The following is a 14,964-nucleotide window of genomic DNA, read 5'->3' as shown; positions in this document are numbered from 1 at the left end:
TGGGTGACGTTATTGCCAAGCTTAAATGTCAAATGTCATTGTCAAATAATCGTTAAAAAGTTAGGGATTCTCGTAACCCTATTCAATTCAATTCAATTCAAATATACTTTATTCATGTATGCCTATTAGCAACACGCACTCATGGATAGTAAGACAGTATTACATATAATTATCTTAATCTAATTATCAGAGCAATTTATTGATGTTGTAAATATTATTCCATATATAATACTAATGAATATAAGCTACCTAAGACCATTTTGGCGTAGGAGCACGGGATCTGGTATCTGCCTTCAATTCCCTATTTAAAAAATCAACCCTGTAGGTATTTGGATTCTCGAAATTATTGGCTTATTGTAAGACATTTAATGAAGAAGAAGTAGTTCAAGGGCTACCTGGTCCAGTCCTCATATCGGAGCGGCCAAGATTCAAATATATTTATTTTGCAATAGCTAAACACAATTTTCATTAATACATACAAAAATATGCACACATAATGCGATCATCATGGTAGGTACACATTTTAACCTTTTCAACGCTTTTCCACACGTGTCAAGAAATGCCATGGACGCCAAAAAGTTAACTGGTGAAGGGCGAATATGAAGCTTAACTGACAGTAGGAAAGTCGCTTTGACAACGTCCGCCATAGCCTTTTTAATGGTCATTGGCTTCGCGGGCACGACAGACGATGACCGTTTTAGTGGTCTTTGGCGTTGAAAAGGTTAAACTAAATATTATTTTACAAATATTAAAACATGCTCTGATGGTCGTCATCGAATTAAACGACTCATAAATATTTGATAAACGAACTTCGCTTGAGAAACTCGTTGGTCTTTGTCTTTCCCATCACGGAACAACGGTGTTCCGGATCTTTGGAAGGCGTGCGCGGAGCCGAAGCCAACACGTAGAGTCCCTTTTGACACTAATGAAATGCAAGGGGTACACCGAGCGGATGCTGCCCTTGCCCGTGTCATTGGGCGCACGCAGAGGCAGCACCCACCAGGGTGTTAAGACTATTGAGAGTTGATGGAATCTAAAAGGAACTAGGTTATTCGGTGAAAGCGATGGTCTAAGTACTGGGCTATGGGATAAAAAACCGGACGCCTACCTAATAAAACGTTATTAATCGACGACCTGTCTAGCCTAGTGGGTAGTGACCCTGCCTATGAAGCTGATGGTCCCGGGTTCAAATCCTGGTAAGGGCATTTATTCGTGTGATGAGCATTGATATTTGTTCCTGAGTCATGGGTGTTTTCTTTGTATTTAAGTATTCATAAATATTTATATATTATATATATCGTTGTCTAAGTACCCTCAACACAAGCCTTATTGAGCTTACTGTGGGACTTAGTCAATTTGTGTAATAATGTCCTATAATATTTATTTATTATTTATTTATTTATTAAAACTCACAAAAAGTTATTAGGATACATTTAGGATAAGGAAATTGACGTGTTTAAAACACCAATGACATATACAAATGATTCACATTTATTGTCGTAACCAATATGGCGGCCAGGAAAGCTGCAACTAAAATCATTATCCTCATGATATTCCCATGTTATTTACGTTATAATATAATATTAATCAATAGTGCAGAGTTGGTGAGTTGGGCGATGTGATGTTGGGAAGTGATGATGATGAGTTTTTTTCTAATTTTGTGTGTGATTGTGACGGGAGTTGGTAAGCATTCGTCGATACAATACAATACATTAGTTATTTATTTGCCAGAGAAAAAATGTATACGTATTGACGACCGATTTGGCCTAGTGGGTAGTGACACTAGTGACCCTGCCTACGAAGCCGATGGTCCCGGGTTCAAATCCTGGTAAGGGCATTTATTCATGTGATGAGCATGGATATTTGTTCCTGAGTCATGTCATGGCTGTTTTCTATGTATTTATAAATATTTATATAGTATATATCGTTGTCTAAGTACCCTCAACACAAGCCTTATTGAGCTTACTGTGGGACTTAGTCAATCTGTGTAATAATGTCCTGTAATATTTATTTATTTATTATTATTTATTAACAATCAGCTTACAACTGCTTAACACAGATAGATAATTTCGTCAGTTTCGAGAAAAATTATGAAATTTAAATGTAATTTGGTACTGTAAAAACCATAAGTAGATCCATTTGTTGGCAGATTGAACATAGATGGTAGAAGAGCCGACTGCAAAATTTCGCACCGACTTGATAATGCATTGAAATGCACAATAGTTTCCCATAAAAGTGTAGCTAAGTCCGAATTTGATAGTCTGTTATGGCCGTAGAGAAATAAGAAGTAATAGAGTGCTCACTCCATACATCAGTTTTGGTACCAAAATGCTTATTATTTTCGCAGTTGACATCTAGCATCGAGTAGCGGAACTCTCAGTACTGCTGTCCGACATTATCGCGGCGAACAAAAAGTCTAATGCTCAACGATTTTCCGCTAATATTATAACCAGAGCAAGCGTAGGAGTTGAAAATAGAGTTCCGGTTACTCTAGTTATAATATTAGCGGAAAATCGTTGAGCATTAGACTTTTTGTTTGCCGCGATATCTATTATCGAGTATCAGGTTGGCAAGAAAGTAATGAAATACTTTAAACTATTTGTTTTATAATTAACGACGTTTAATCTATTATGTAGTCACCTTGTGTACGTATCATTGACTTGTGACCACCTCAAGGGCAGACACTGAATGCCATCGGACCAAAACTTTTGAGTATGAGGGTTAAAAAACAACTCGAGGTTATATTTAATATCACTAAAATCACGGAACTTGTTTTCGCATAGAAAGTTCTTTAGAGCTCGGAACAAGTGGTACAACTCTGGCGGTGCTCAGTCTGGGGAATAAGCTGGGTGTGGCACCATATCCCAACCCAACCGAGTTGTTTCAGTTGATAGCGAGAAACAGAAGCTACATGCGGCCGAGCGTTGTCGTGTAGCAAATGAACCTCGATGCATCTTGGCCGCTTCTCATGGATAGCCAAGGCACAGTTTTGTAGCCGAAGCGAGTAGACGCAGCTGTGCGGCGTAACGCTCAGCGGTGACGATTTGCTTGTCATGGAGAAGTTCCCAGTAGAGCATGCCTTGCGCGTCCCAGAAGCAACTAAGAAGAATTTTACGGCAACGGGGGGTTTGGCTTTGGCTGAACTGGCGACTCATCTCCAAGATGTATCCAAAAAATGTGCCGCTTATCATTCTCATAAAGAATATAACTCTTATCTTCAGTCACCAAATGAAGTAAAAAGTCTGTACGATGGGAACGCAGGAGGAGAGACTGACATACTGACACTCGTGCCGTTCGGGTAGATTCAGTCAACACATGAGATGAGTGATAATGAAATGCAAGAGGATATTAGAAAGAGAGATGCCTGAGAGTACTATACCGTTATGAATTCCTGTGTCTTAGCTGCTCATGTGTTATTGCTTTATAATGTTAATGCTTTATGTTGTTAATGTGTTCCAATTTGTGCCACTTTGGCATTAGCTGTAAGGCGCAATTTGTTATTTGAAATAAATAAAATAAAATAAATAAAAATGAAGGATCCATCGCGCTACAACCTTTTTACAGCCAAGTACTTACATTCAGATGGTCTTCAATAGTTGTGTGGCTACAATTTAGTCGTTCAGCCAATTGTTGGCAAAAACTTCAAACGCTTTGACACATGTCAAACTCTTTTCAATGTCCTAGTTCGTTCTCGTTTTGAATAATCAAGTCAAGTCTGGAATCCTGGCTACGCAGTGCATATCAATCGACTGTAAAAAGTTCAACGTTCCTTTACTCGATTTTTATTAAGGTAGAAGTACTACTGCTCGACGCTGCATTTGCATTAGTCACTGACTTTATTTCATGGAAATATAGGTTAAATTTGAACACTGAATATTTTTCTGTATTCGAACTTAATCCTTGTCACTTTGACATAAAGTGGCCATGTCGTGTACGAGTGCAGCTTCGAGCACTAGTACTTCTACCTATTTAAGACAAAGAAAGAGGGAGTTCGTAAATCCTAACATGCGAAGAGAGACACCAACGGTTTAAAATGTCCTCTTTACAGCTCAGGCGGTCTTTCCTTGACATGGCTTTGTTACACAAGTTGGTAAACGGTAAAATCGCGGAACCTTACCTGTTGGAAGGTTTAAAGTTTACAGTACCGAAGGCTAGCATGCGTTTTGTCGTCGCACTATTTTTCGCCCCGGTTCTACCAGGACTAAACTGAGCAAGTCACTTCCGGTCCATAATTCAAAATTCAATTCAAAATTCAAAAATTTATTCTGCTAGTAGGCCTCAAGGGCTCTTTTACAAGTCAATACAACATTTATAGTAACATCATATAGTGACATGAAAAATACATAACAACATTTATAAATACAACAGCCAATACCTGGGTAAACATTACATAATAATAATCTTAAAATAAATAATTAATACAATACAATAGAGATGTATAGTCTCTATGGTTAAAACCACATTAAATCTGGAGATGTAAAGTCTCTCCAAGTGTCAAAATAAAATTTATACTAAATAAATAAACCGCGTCTGGACTGTTAAACTAGCAGTCTCATAAACTAATGCTACATTCTGTACATAACTAGTATGTACTAAGTCAAGTATATTATACAATATGACAGAGACGTATAGTCTCCACGGTTAATACATTAAGTTTGGAGATGTATAAGGTCCCCACGGTCTGAGAAAAATAATAATACACAATAATAAGATTTGGAGGTGTAAAAGTTCTCCAAATGTCAAAGAATAAAAAAAATAAAAAATTGTATGAAATACATATTTCACGTCAAGAGACTGTTAAGCTAACAATCTTAAAACTAGTTCTACAGAATACATAACTACTATGTATTTAATATGTCAATGTCATCATCAAAATAACTAAAACATAACAAACATTAATACATAAGGTTGAACAGCTAGAAACAACAGCGCCATATGCCTCTCCGGGACACTGCACGCAAAATAGATTGCAAGTAACTTGGAATAATCTGTCACTTCAACAAAACCTCTAAATAGACATATTTAGTGATTCTATTCAAGCGCAGAAAGTTCAAACAAAGTCCAGTCAAGTCCAGAATTAACATGCTTGTGGTAGCATATTAGTAGTAGTTAATTTTTTCCTATATGTATGTTTCAATCACTTAATCTATTATTGTACAGAATGATTCAGGAGACGTGAGCAGGATCAAGCCTGCATATTCAGTAAATTATCAGCAACTGTTTCGTGCCAGTATTTGTGAGATTAACGTTAATTTAATTTTTACTGTTCAAAAAAAAAGAGTTTTATTTTATTTACGATATTTATGGTCAGGGTGACTTTGTTTTATCCATAATAAGTGACAAATTGAATGACATCGGAGTGTGGTTACTTTTATAAAATCGTATCTCACTCAAGTGTGACATTTTATTTTCTTCATAATCAAAGTGCTATCATAACGGTTAAAGAGGTTTTATCTTTGTTAATTAAGTGTTGTAGGGTATCCATGATTGTAGATAATCAAATTTGTCCTTAACAAAAAGTTAAATAACAGATAAAAAGCGTGATTGTTTTACTTAAATATGATGGTGAACGATTCATTAACATTTACTGATTGTGTAGGCTTAGTCCAGCTCACGTCTCATGAATCACCCTGTATATTTGTGTTTAATAATGTACGGTAAAAAAGCCTCGAACTGTTTAAGTGTTGTTGCACTCAGAATGGTATATGGATATTATACCAGCAGTGGTACATGGGTATTATAGCAGTCCCAACAGTATTCTGAATGCTATTGCTAACAAATATGATAGCCCAATCCTCGCTCATTGGACTGGGCAAATTAAAGGAGTAGCAACTAGCCCATATTGAGGGATTAATTAAGCAATGTGAAATGTGCCTACTACACTAACCTTTAGTTTTAAGTGTGTTTGTGTTATTTTCACATAATACTAACAACTATGAAGCCTGATCTTCGAAATAAAGATATTTTATTTTTTATTTATTATACGTGTCTACTATACTTGTTACTTTACTAGCTTTGTTTATGTACTGTCGGTGTGTCTTATAAAAATATGTGGTTGCATCTGGATACAACTGCAGTTCGCTACGCAGAGCGTCATCTTCGAGCTCACGCGGTCGACCACTACGAGCCCGATCTTTTTTTATTTTATTATAGGACATTATTACACAAATTGACTAAGTCCCACAGTAAGCTCAATAAGGCTTGTGTTGAGGGTACTTAGACAACGATATATATAATATATAAATATTTATAAATACTTAAATACATAGAAAACACCCATGACTCAGGAACAAATATCCATGCTCATCACACGAATAAATGCCCTTACCAGGATTTGAACCCGGGACCATCAGCTTCGTAGGCAGGGTCACTACCCACTAGGCCAAACCGGTCGTCACAAGGGCTGAAGGCTGGTATCTCCATCAGCAAAGAATTTGTATCAACGGCTCACAGTCACGTAGCTGAACGGCTGCGAATGCAGCGTTGGTATTTTCAGCTGCCTGGCGTGCGCTATTATTTTTTTGAACTCTTGTAACATTAACAAGGACCCGGGTAGGTATGTCCTTAAACTACGACCAAAAGAGAGGTACCTATGGGCACTGAGAATGTCATCTCGCCTTGTGTGGTAGGGCACAGCACAGCGGATGTCATTCCAGATCTAGAGCAGAGCCCAACTGGGGAAGTACCTCCACCTTACAGAAAACCGCAGCCAAATAACACTAGACCCTACTCGTAGTGTTGTGTTCCTGTCGATGAGTAAGGTTGCCAGAGCTCAACGAGGGTGCGGGGCGTTAGGAGTTGTAAGCGTCCATACGCTACGGTAACCGTTTACCATCATGCGGGCCGTATGCTTTTTTGCCACCGATGTAGTATGAAAAAAAAAAACAATTCTTTTTCCTCCATTTTGACTATTACTACTTGAGTGCGGAACTGTGCGCGTTTTAATATCAGAGGGCCTACCGCGAACAACGTTCGACGTGTTGCCTCTCTGTCGCACTTATAAATTCGTACGTAGGTGTGATAGGGAGGCAACACGTCGAATGTGGTTCGCGGTAGGCCCCCTGGCGATACTTTCCAGAATGTTCTACGATGTTCTAGTATTTTCTTGAAATTAAGTGTTTTACAATTTTCGAAACATTTAAGTGTTTCTTTATATATTTGCCAACCTAATACAAGATGTTTCGGCAGAAAAGCCTTGGCTGACTTATTGGGAGCGTGCACGACTGTCACGCAACCTAGTGTCCGCAATTCTAGGGGAAAACGTCAATTCACTACATCTTATAAAACTACTCGAAAACTAAAAACTACTGAACGGATTTTCATACGACTTTCATCTATCAATAGAGTGATTCTTGAGGAAGGCTTAAGTACCTATATGACTTGTTAAGGTTTTGTGCAAATTGTTTGAAATATAACGATGTTGTCGGAAAAAATCACTCTGGCTAGGAACTTTAATCGAAAACGCTGCCTAATCCGTTTGAGCTATAACAACACAATGTATGGTGGGGTTGTTTCTCATTCATAGATCTACAAAAAAGTCCGCGATGTGAAATGTCTATCTTTTAAGGATAACTTACTATATCCATTCTTAACTTCTAGAAAAAGATCACGTAATATGTGGCATTTGCAAAGCTATTTACATGGATACATTATTAACAATTATCAAAATAAATAAGTTAATTATATTAAGCATTTCATACAGATTACAATGGTCCCTTACACCATACAATTTAAATGAATATTTCAGGAGTAATCGTAAATCAAAGTTTCATTTCGAGCCATATAATCGTACGAAATGTTAAAGACGCTATCCGCAGTTAGTTCAAATTTTTACCACCTTATGCGCTGGGATCGCTTTACTTACCCCCACTGCGCACTTCGCACGGTCCCAATATATTCCTGAAATGAGGGTTCATACCATAGAGAAATAAGAAGTAATAGAGTGCCAGCTATAACCAGAGTAAGCGTAGGAGTTGAAAATAGAGTTCCGGTTACTCTGGTTATAATATGAGCGGAAAATCGTTGAGCATTAGACTTTTTGTTTGCCGCGACATCTATTGTCGAGTAGCAGTACTGAGAGTTCCGCTACTCGATGCTAGATGTCGACTGCGAAAATAATAAGCATTTTGGTACCAAAACTGAAGAATGGAGTACGCACTCTATTACTTCTTATTTCTCTATGCTACCACCTGGAATTGGTTTCATGGTGGGTAGTCAACAGGTACAGCTATCATAAATATCATAATAGTTGCCCAATGCGATAGTGTAGCAAATATTAACCTAGATATATACATGTATATAAAATTATTTCTAAGAATTAGTTTTAAACCTACCAGACCAGTTTGGTCTAGTGGATAGTGACCCTGCCTACGAAGCCGATGGTCCCGGGTTCAAATCCTGGTAAGGACATTTATTCCTGTGATGAGCATGGATATTTGTTCCTGAGCCATGGGTGTTTTCTATGTATTTAAGTATTTATAAATATGTATATATTATATATATCGTTGTGCTTACTGTGGGACTTAGTAAATTTGTGTAATAATGTCCTATAATATTTATTTATTTATTTATAAACCTCATTTCATATTTTATTCCTCTTATCATGTTTTGTTAAGATGTGATGATCTCACCCATGTGTTTTTTTTTCAGACTCAAGTACTAAAGTAGACCTAAGCATTACTGGATTACCTGACTCCATGTGTAAAACAGATAGCTCTGGAAAAAGCATAGACAAAATATGCACTTACACATTTAACGAACCGGAACTCATTGGAACGACAAAACGATTAGACTGCACCTTGAACGGAGGTAGTTATGACTACAAAATCACTTTCGGAGGTGAAGAAAAAACAGGTATTATTTAAGAATATCTTCATCATATCTTCAACACTTTTAGGTATTACGAGGGCTGCTATTTATATATCCGGAAACCGGGATTACAATCTTCTTAAATAGTATATTTGACCTCCATGGTAAAATTTGAACTTTTCTAAGTACTGGCCGGTATATTTTTTCTTTCTTATTAACGCTAGTGTTTTGTTTTTGACGGGTTTTAAATGTCATCTCGCTGCAAGAATGGAACTCACTCGTGAAAATATTCGTGCTATGATTTATTATGATTTTCGGCGGACAGTGCATAGATCAACTAACTTGTATGTAATAGGCTGCAAACGAGCAGACGAGCCGCCTGATGGGAAGCAGTCATCGCCGCCCATGGACATAAGCAACATCGGAGGAGCCACTTATGCGTTGCCATCCTTTGAGAACCCTAAAAACCTGCTTCTTGAAGAACCCCATGTCATAGGGCAAGGGAAACACCTCTGGGAAAAAACGAGCGAGATGCCCGCTTGTTCTTGGTTTGCCACGTGTCGAGAAAGTGAGGATGAACTTTGTTTCTTTGGCGGGAGGTGCGGTGATAAAAACGTGACGGTGGCACCAATTCAAAAAGTTCTTCAGAACATTCCCCATTGTACAGACGGTAGAACAGGCATAGAGAGCCAACGTCTCTCCGAAGACTTGAGAGGTTCCAAACCGGCTGTGAGATCGGGGTCACCAACAATACGAACTGCCCGACGTTGGATGGAGTCAAGTGGAAGAAGTTGGTATTTCGGTGCTCCAGACCAGAGGTGAGAACAGTACTCCATATGTGGTTGAACCTGCGCTTTGTATAACGAAAGCCGGTGACCTGGTGTGAAGTACTGTTTCGCTCTATTGAGCACCCCGAGCTTCTTAGAGGCCAGTTTGGCTTTGAGTTACAAATGGCCCCGAAACTGGACTTCGTTTGTAATGTCGACACCGAGTATCCCGATACTCTCAGAAATGGCAAGGGGAATGTTCTGGAACTTAGGCGCTAAGACAAATGGGGTTTTCTTAGAGGAAAACGCGCAAACTTGTGTCTTACTGGGGTTAAACTGGACGAGATTACGTTTACCCCACTCGGATACCTGCTCAAGAGAGGCCTCGATTTCGGACACAAGTTGCATTCTGCATTCCAACACCTGCTCACGAGAGGCATTTGCACGACCTGTATAGAAGCTATCACCCGTGCTGTCATCCGCATAGCAATGGATATTGCTAGTCAATAGCATATCATTGATATGAAGGATGAACAGTGTAGGTGACAGTACAGATCCTTGGGGTACGCCGGCGTTAATGGGCCGGAGATCTGAGCATTGTCCGTCGATGATAACTGCAATGCTACGCCCAGATAGAAAGCTCGCGACCCATGTGCTTCAACTTCAACTTTTGGTGATGAAGCTCCATCTAAAACTACTGTGTATTACTGGTTTAGTGAGTTCAATCGTGGACGTAGTATGCTTACGGACGAAGTTAAGGCAGGTCGCCCGAAATCGGTCGTTGTACCACAAAATATTGAGGCTGTGCGAAAACTTATAATGGACGACATGTTACGTACCGCGAGATAGAGGCGACTCTGGGTATTTCTATGACTAGCATTAGTAGCATATTACATGATCATTTAGCTGTAAAAAATATTTGTTCGCGTTGGATACCGCACAACTTAACTAAGGAGCAAAAAGATACTCGCGTCGAATGGTGCAATAAAATGTTAAAAAAATATAACCGTGGTGACTCAAAGGCCGTTTATAACATCTATACAGGTGACGAATCCTGGATCTATGCATACGATCCCGAAAAGAAGCAACAATCAACGGTATGGGTGTTTCAAAATGAGCCGAACCCTACGAAAGTTACTCGTGCAAAAAGTACATTGAAACAAATGGTGGCCTGCTTCTTCGGTATTCATGGCCATGTAGCTACAGTGCCACTAGAAAACCGTAAAATGGTTAATTCAGATTGGTACACGACCATTTGCTTACCGGAAGTATTTGAACAAATTCGTAAAACTAACCAGCGACGAAGAATCATTCTTCATCATGACAATGCCAGCTGTCATACGTCACGCGAAACAACTTGTCATGATTTATTTATGTTTACATTTAAGATAGCAGTTAAATAATAATTATACCGTGACAACATTATTGTGTTACCCCGATTAATACAGGGGTAGTTGGAAAAATAACATTATACTGAACACGATTTAACATTATGTCAAAACACGGTAGTTTTAGCAGGTGGTGGGGACACGGTAAATGTTGGACAGGCTCGTTCACTTGGGTTGAGGCTGTCAAAGAGGAAGCATCGTAATGAACTGGTTAGGTCAGAGTACCTGCAAGTATCCCGATTGCTGTAGTAGTAATAGTTTAGGGTAACCATGCAATAAGAAGCACTATAAATCAGAAGTGTTAACGTACCACTAACCCACATTGGGATTTTGAGATTTATTTTGATTCCTAAGTTTTATGAAACGTAAGTTATAGAAATAAAAAGTATTTTATTTCATGAGTTTAGGACGATTTACATGCTTCAGATATATGTTTTTGGCGACTGCTTGTAAGTAACTATTATATGTATTAGCAATTAAAAAAAATGCATGATGAAGTTGCAGGTAGCTTTAAAACTCGTGAGTAAAAATAGTCATTAAGAAGTATATCTTACCACTTCTTTGCAAGCAACTGAAAACAATAAATTGGCTGGTAGTTTATTGTGATAGATAATGAATTTATGATAATTTAGACAGATAATATTAAATGATTGTTGTAAGTCATATGATGGCCCAAGAAAGTTAATTAAATATATATTATGATAATAAATGTTCCTTTAAGACATCAGTATATGAGGCATCATGACCAGAAATAAATTAGTTTTGTCATTTTTACACATGGAGTAGGTTATGCTTTCCTATATATTTTTTTCTTTGATAAGAATTTTTAAAAGCATTTATGTATTTCATTGTTGTACACGTCATGATTTATGTTCAATGCAGCAGTTTTAGTTAAATCTATACGAAATCAGTGAATTGGACAGCACTAAAATGCGAAATAATTAGTACCTATTTATAGACATATTTTTGTCGAAATAAATACCTACGTTTAATGGTGGCAGTGACAGTGTTATACAGGTGACAGTGTTACACATGTTATCTGTAAATTTTACTCCAATTTAGCTAAAATTGTATGAGACTCATAGTTTATTTATGCTAATGAAAGCCTTACAGTTGAAAGCGGGCTAGCATAAAAATATAAGTAAATACAGATACTTATTTAAAGTAAGCTAGTGTACAACAACGTAAACAAGCGTTTTGTGTAGTATATACTTATGTAGTTTTAATAACATGAGTAATATTAAGAGGGTAATATTAAGAGTTTGGACGTGAAAGATGAGATAAATAGAATAGCAGATTCATAATGTGAGCGTACATTATGGTAAATTTACATGAGCGAATGTAAATTAGATGATAGTACTTCATAATGTGAGCGTACATTACGGTAAATTTACATGAGCGTATGTAAATTGGATGATGATAGTTTTTCATAATGTGAGCGTACATTATGGTAAATTTACATGAGCGTATGTAAATTGGATGATGATAGTTTTTCATAATGTGAGCGTACATTATGTAAATTTACTTGAGTGTAAGTAAATTAGATGATGATAGTTCTTCATAATGTGAGCGTACATTATGGTAAATTTACATGAGCGTATGTAAATTAGAAGATGATAGTTTGACATAACGTTCTGACGTTGCATTATCTTGTACCTTTGAACGAGCAATTCTTGTATATATATATAGTTTTCTGTGGTCTCGGAAACGGCTCTGGCGATTTCGCTGAAATTTGGTATATGGGGGTTTTTGGGGGTGTACAGTCGGTCTAGATTAGTCTTGTGTTTGGGAAGGCGCGTGTTTTCGAGTTTTCATGCGTTTTTCTTTCGACGCAGAATGTGGTCGCTGATTTCGTGTTGCTGGCCACTGTCCGTCTGGTCCGGCGGGTTGGGACGCGGACGGCTAGAAACGAGTGTTACGGGTTCGAATCTCGCCCGGTGACTAACCTTTGTTTTTTTTATATGTTCAAGTTTATATATAATTTTTAATTTTTATTGTTTTGGACAGGTTTGGTTTGGTAAAAAAATGAGCTATGTAATAAGAGAAATTGGCAATAGATGGCGTTACTCTGTGACAAGTGCTGTAAGGTTGAATTCGATTGTAAATAATAATAATTGTCAGTTCACATTTTACTTTTTAAGTTTATGTAGATTATCACCTATTATACGTCACCATATTGCAATGGATAGTTGTAGCCGAGCGGAGCTCGGTCGCCCAGGTACTAGTAATTTTAAATGAGCGTATCTAAGAGATCTTAATGAAACATAAAGAGATTTGTTATGGGCTAGAAGCCTGAAATAGACAATCCTTTTTTTTTTTTTTTTTTATATAAATGAGATAATTTAATTGGGTTAAATGACACTATACTTATGTATAATGTGACAATGGATTTTGACAGTGTGTAAATTTAAATGCATTGATTCTAAATCACTTATTTAGTATTAAACGACAATATAGAACTTGGAAAGAAGTTATGATAATTAAACTCATGCAGAGTCTGTGTAAAATTGCTGGTCAATCATATGGTCTACTAGTATGATTTAAAGTTACGCAGGTACACGATATATAATAACAATGTGAGAGAGCATTATGGTAGCTTAACATAAGCGAAGGTAACTTAAGAGAAGTTAACTCAAGTTTTTGTATGACAATAATAAATAATATATTTATTAGCATGAGAGCGAGTATTGAGAGTTTGTTGTATACAGAACTATTCAGTGTCAGTGCCAGATGATAGTTTTGTTAAAGACAACAAAGAGCGAAAGAAATATAATTTATAACGAATTTGTTTGTTTCACTGATGAAAATATTTTATCACGTCAGCAGCTCGAACAAGGGTAATTTGCTGCTTAAAAACAGTGAGCAAAATCACATTTTGCTCACCGAGTGAGACAAAATAACATTCAAGTGACCTTTAGAGTCGAATGTCATTTCAACGAGCGGGGCCTAATACAAGTTCGGAATATTTGAACAAAAAAGTGCATACGTAATTCAACGGTATATTGACGGTTTATAATAGACCCCCGAAATAAGTCAGACCGCATCGTTCCGAAACACCCTACGAGTCTTCATTCGTAATAATTAATTAATGAAATAAAAGTTTAAAATTTAATAAAAACACCATATTTTACGTATTTTATTATACAATCAAAACAAGCACTCGAAGAAATATCAAACTTTGCTTTCTTGTTGTACAAATAACTATTGTTCAATCAAGTTATTTAACTTTTGTTGGACGTGAGAGTGCGTCTAAAATTTGATTATCGATTGACGTGAGCATGCGTCATGGAAGTAGGAAATTTTTGACGTGAGAGTTCGTCTGAAATATGATTTGTACTTGACGTGAGTGTGCGTCAAGGAAGTTGAAAATTATTTGACGAGAGAGTGCGTCTTAAATTTGATTTTTATTTGATGTGAGCGTGCGTTTTAAATTTGATTTTTGTTTATCGTGAGAGCACGTCAAGGAAATTGTTTTTTATTTGACATGAGCATACGTCAAGGTAGTTAGAAGTTATTTGACGTGAGAGTACATCTGAAATTTGATTTTTGTGTGAAGTGAGCGTGCGTCAAGGAAAGTAAATATTAAAGTACGTGAGAGTACATCTTAATATTTTATTTTTGTTTGACGTGAGGGTTCGTCACGGATGTTGAGAATTAGATGAAATTGTTTGTTTTTTGACGGAAGTGTACACATTGAAATTGCGAATTATAAAATGCGAATGTGCGAATGGTGAATTCTCTATGGTGGTCGCGAGAACGCGACGGATGTTTTTTTAGTCCAAATAAGATGACTAATCTTTTCTTTGATTGTTCATAAATTATATTCTAACGTGACATTGCAAGTAATATTTACAGTATTTAGTACGATGACGAGAATGCAACTGGTTATTGATGGAATGATAATAAAAAAAAGTAATTTGTAGCTTATATTGATTTTTAATTCCAACAAGCATACGTATGTATTGATTAAACGGAGATACAGAATCACAATAGTGACTTGT

General features: G+C 37.1%; 1 protein-coding gene across 3 annotated transcripts in view; it reads left to right on the top strand.

Moving 5' to 3' along the window:
• LOC133533116 (uncharacterized) overlaps nt 1-9,536 on the top strand; it is a 39,700-nt gene extending 30,164 nt beyond the window's left edge. For all 3 annotated transcript variants that reach the window (XM_061872075.1, XM_061872074.1, XM_061872073.1), the window contains one exon: nt 8,650-9,536. In XM_061872075.1, coding sequence (XP_061728059.1) covers nt 8,650-8,864 — 215 coding nt within the window. In that variant the 3' untranslated portion in view covers nt 8,865-9,536. The remainder of the gene's footprint in view (nt 1-8,649) is intronic.
• The last annotated feature ends 5,428 nt before the right edge of the window (nt 9,537-14,964 follow it).

The sequence above is a fragment of the Cydia pomonella genome, chromosome 28 (genome assembly GCF_033807575.1).
Source record: "Cydia pomonella isolate Wapato2018A chromosome 28, ilCydPomo1, whole genome shotgun sequence".
In the NCBI taxonomy this organism is placed as follows: domain Eukaryota; kingdom Metazoa; phylum Arthropoda; class Insecta; order Lepidoptera; family Tortricidae; genus Cydia; species Cydia pomonella.
Note: the sequence above shows the minus strand (reverse complement) of the source record. Positions and strands in the feature narration are given on the sequence as shown.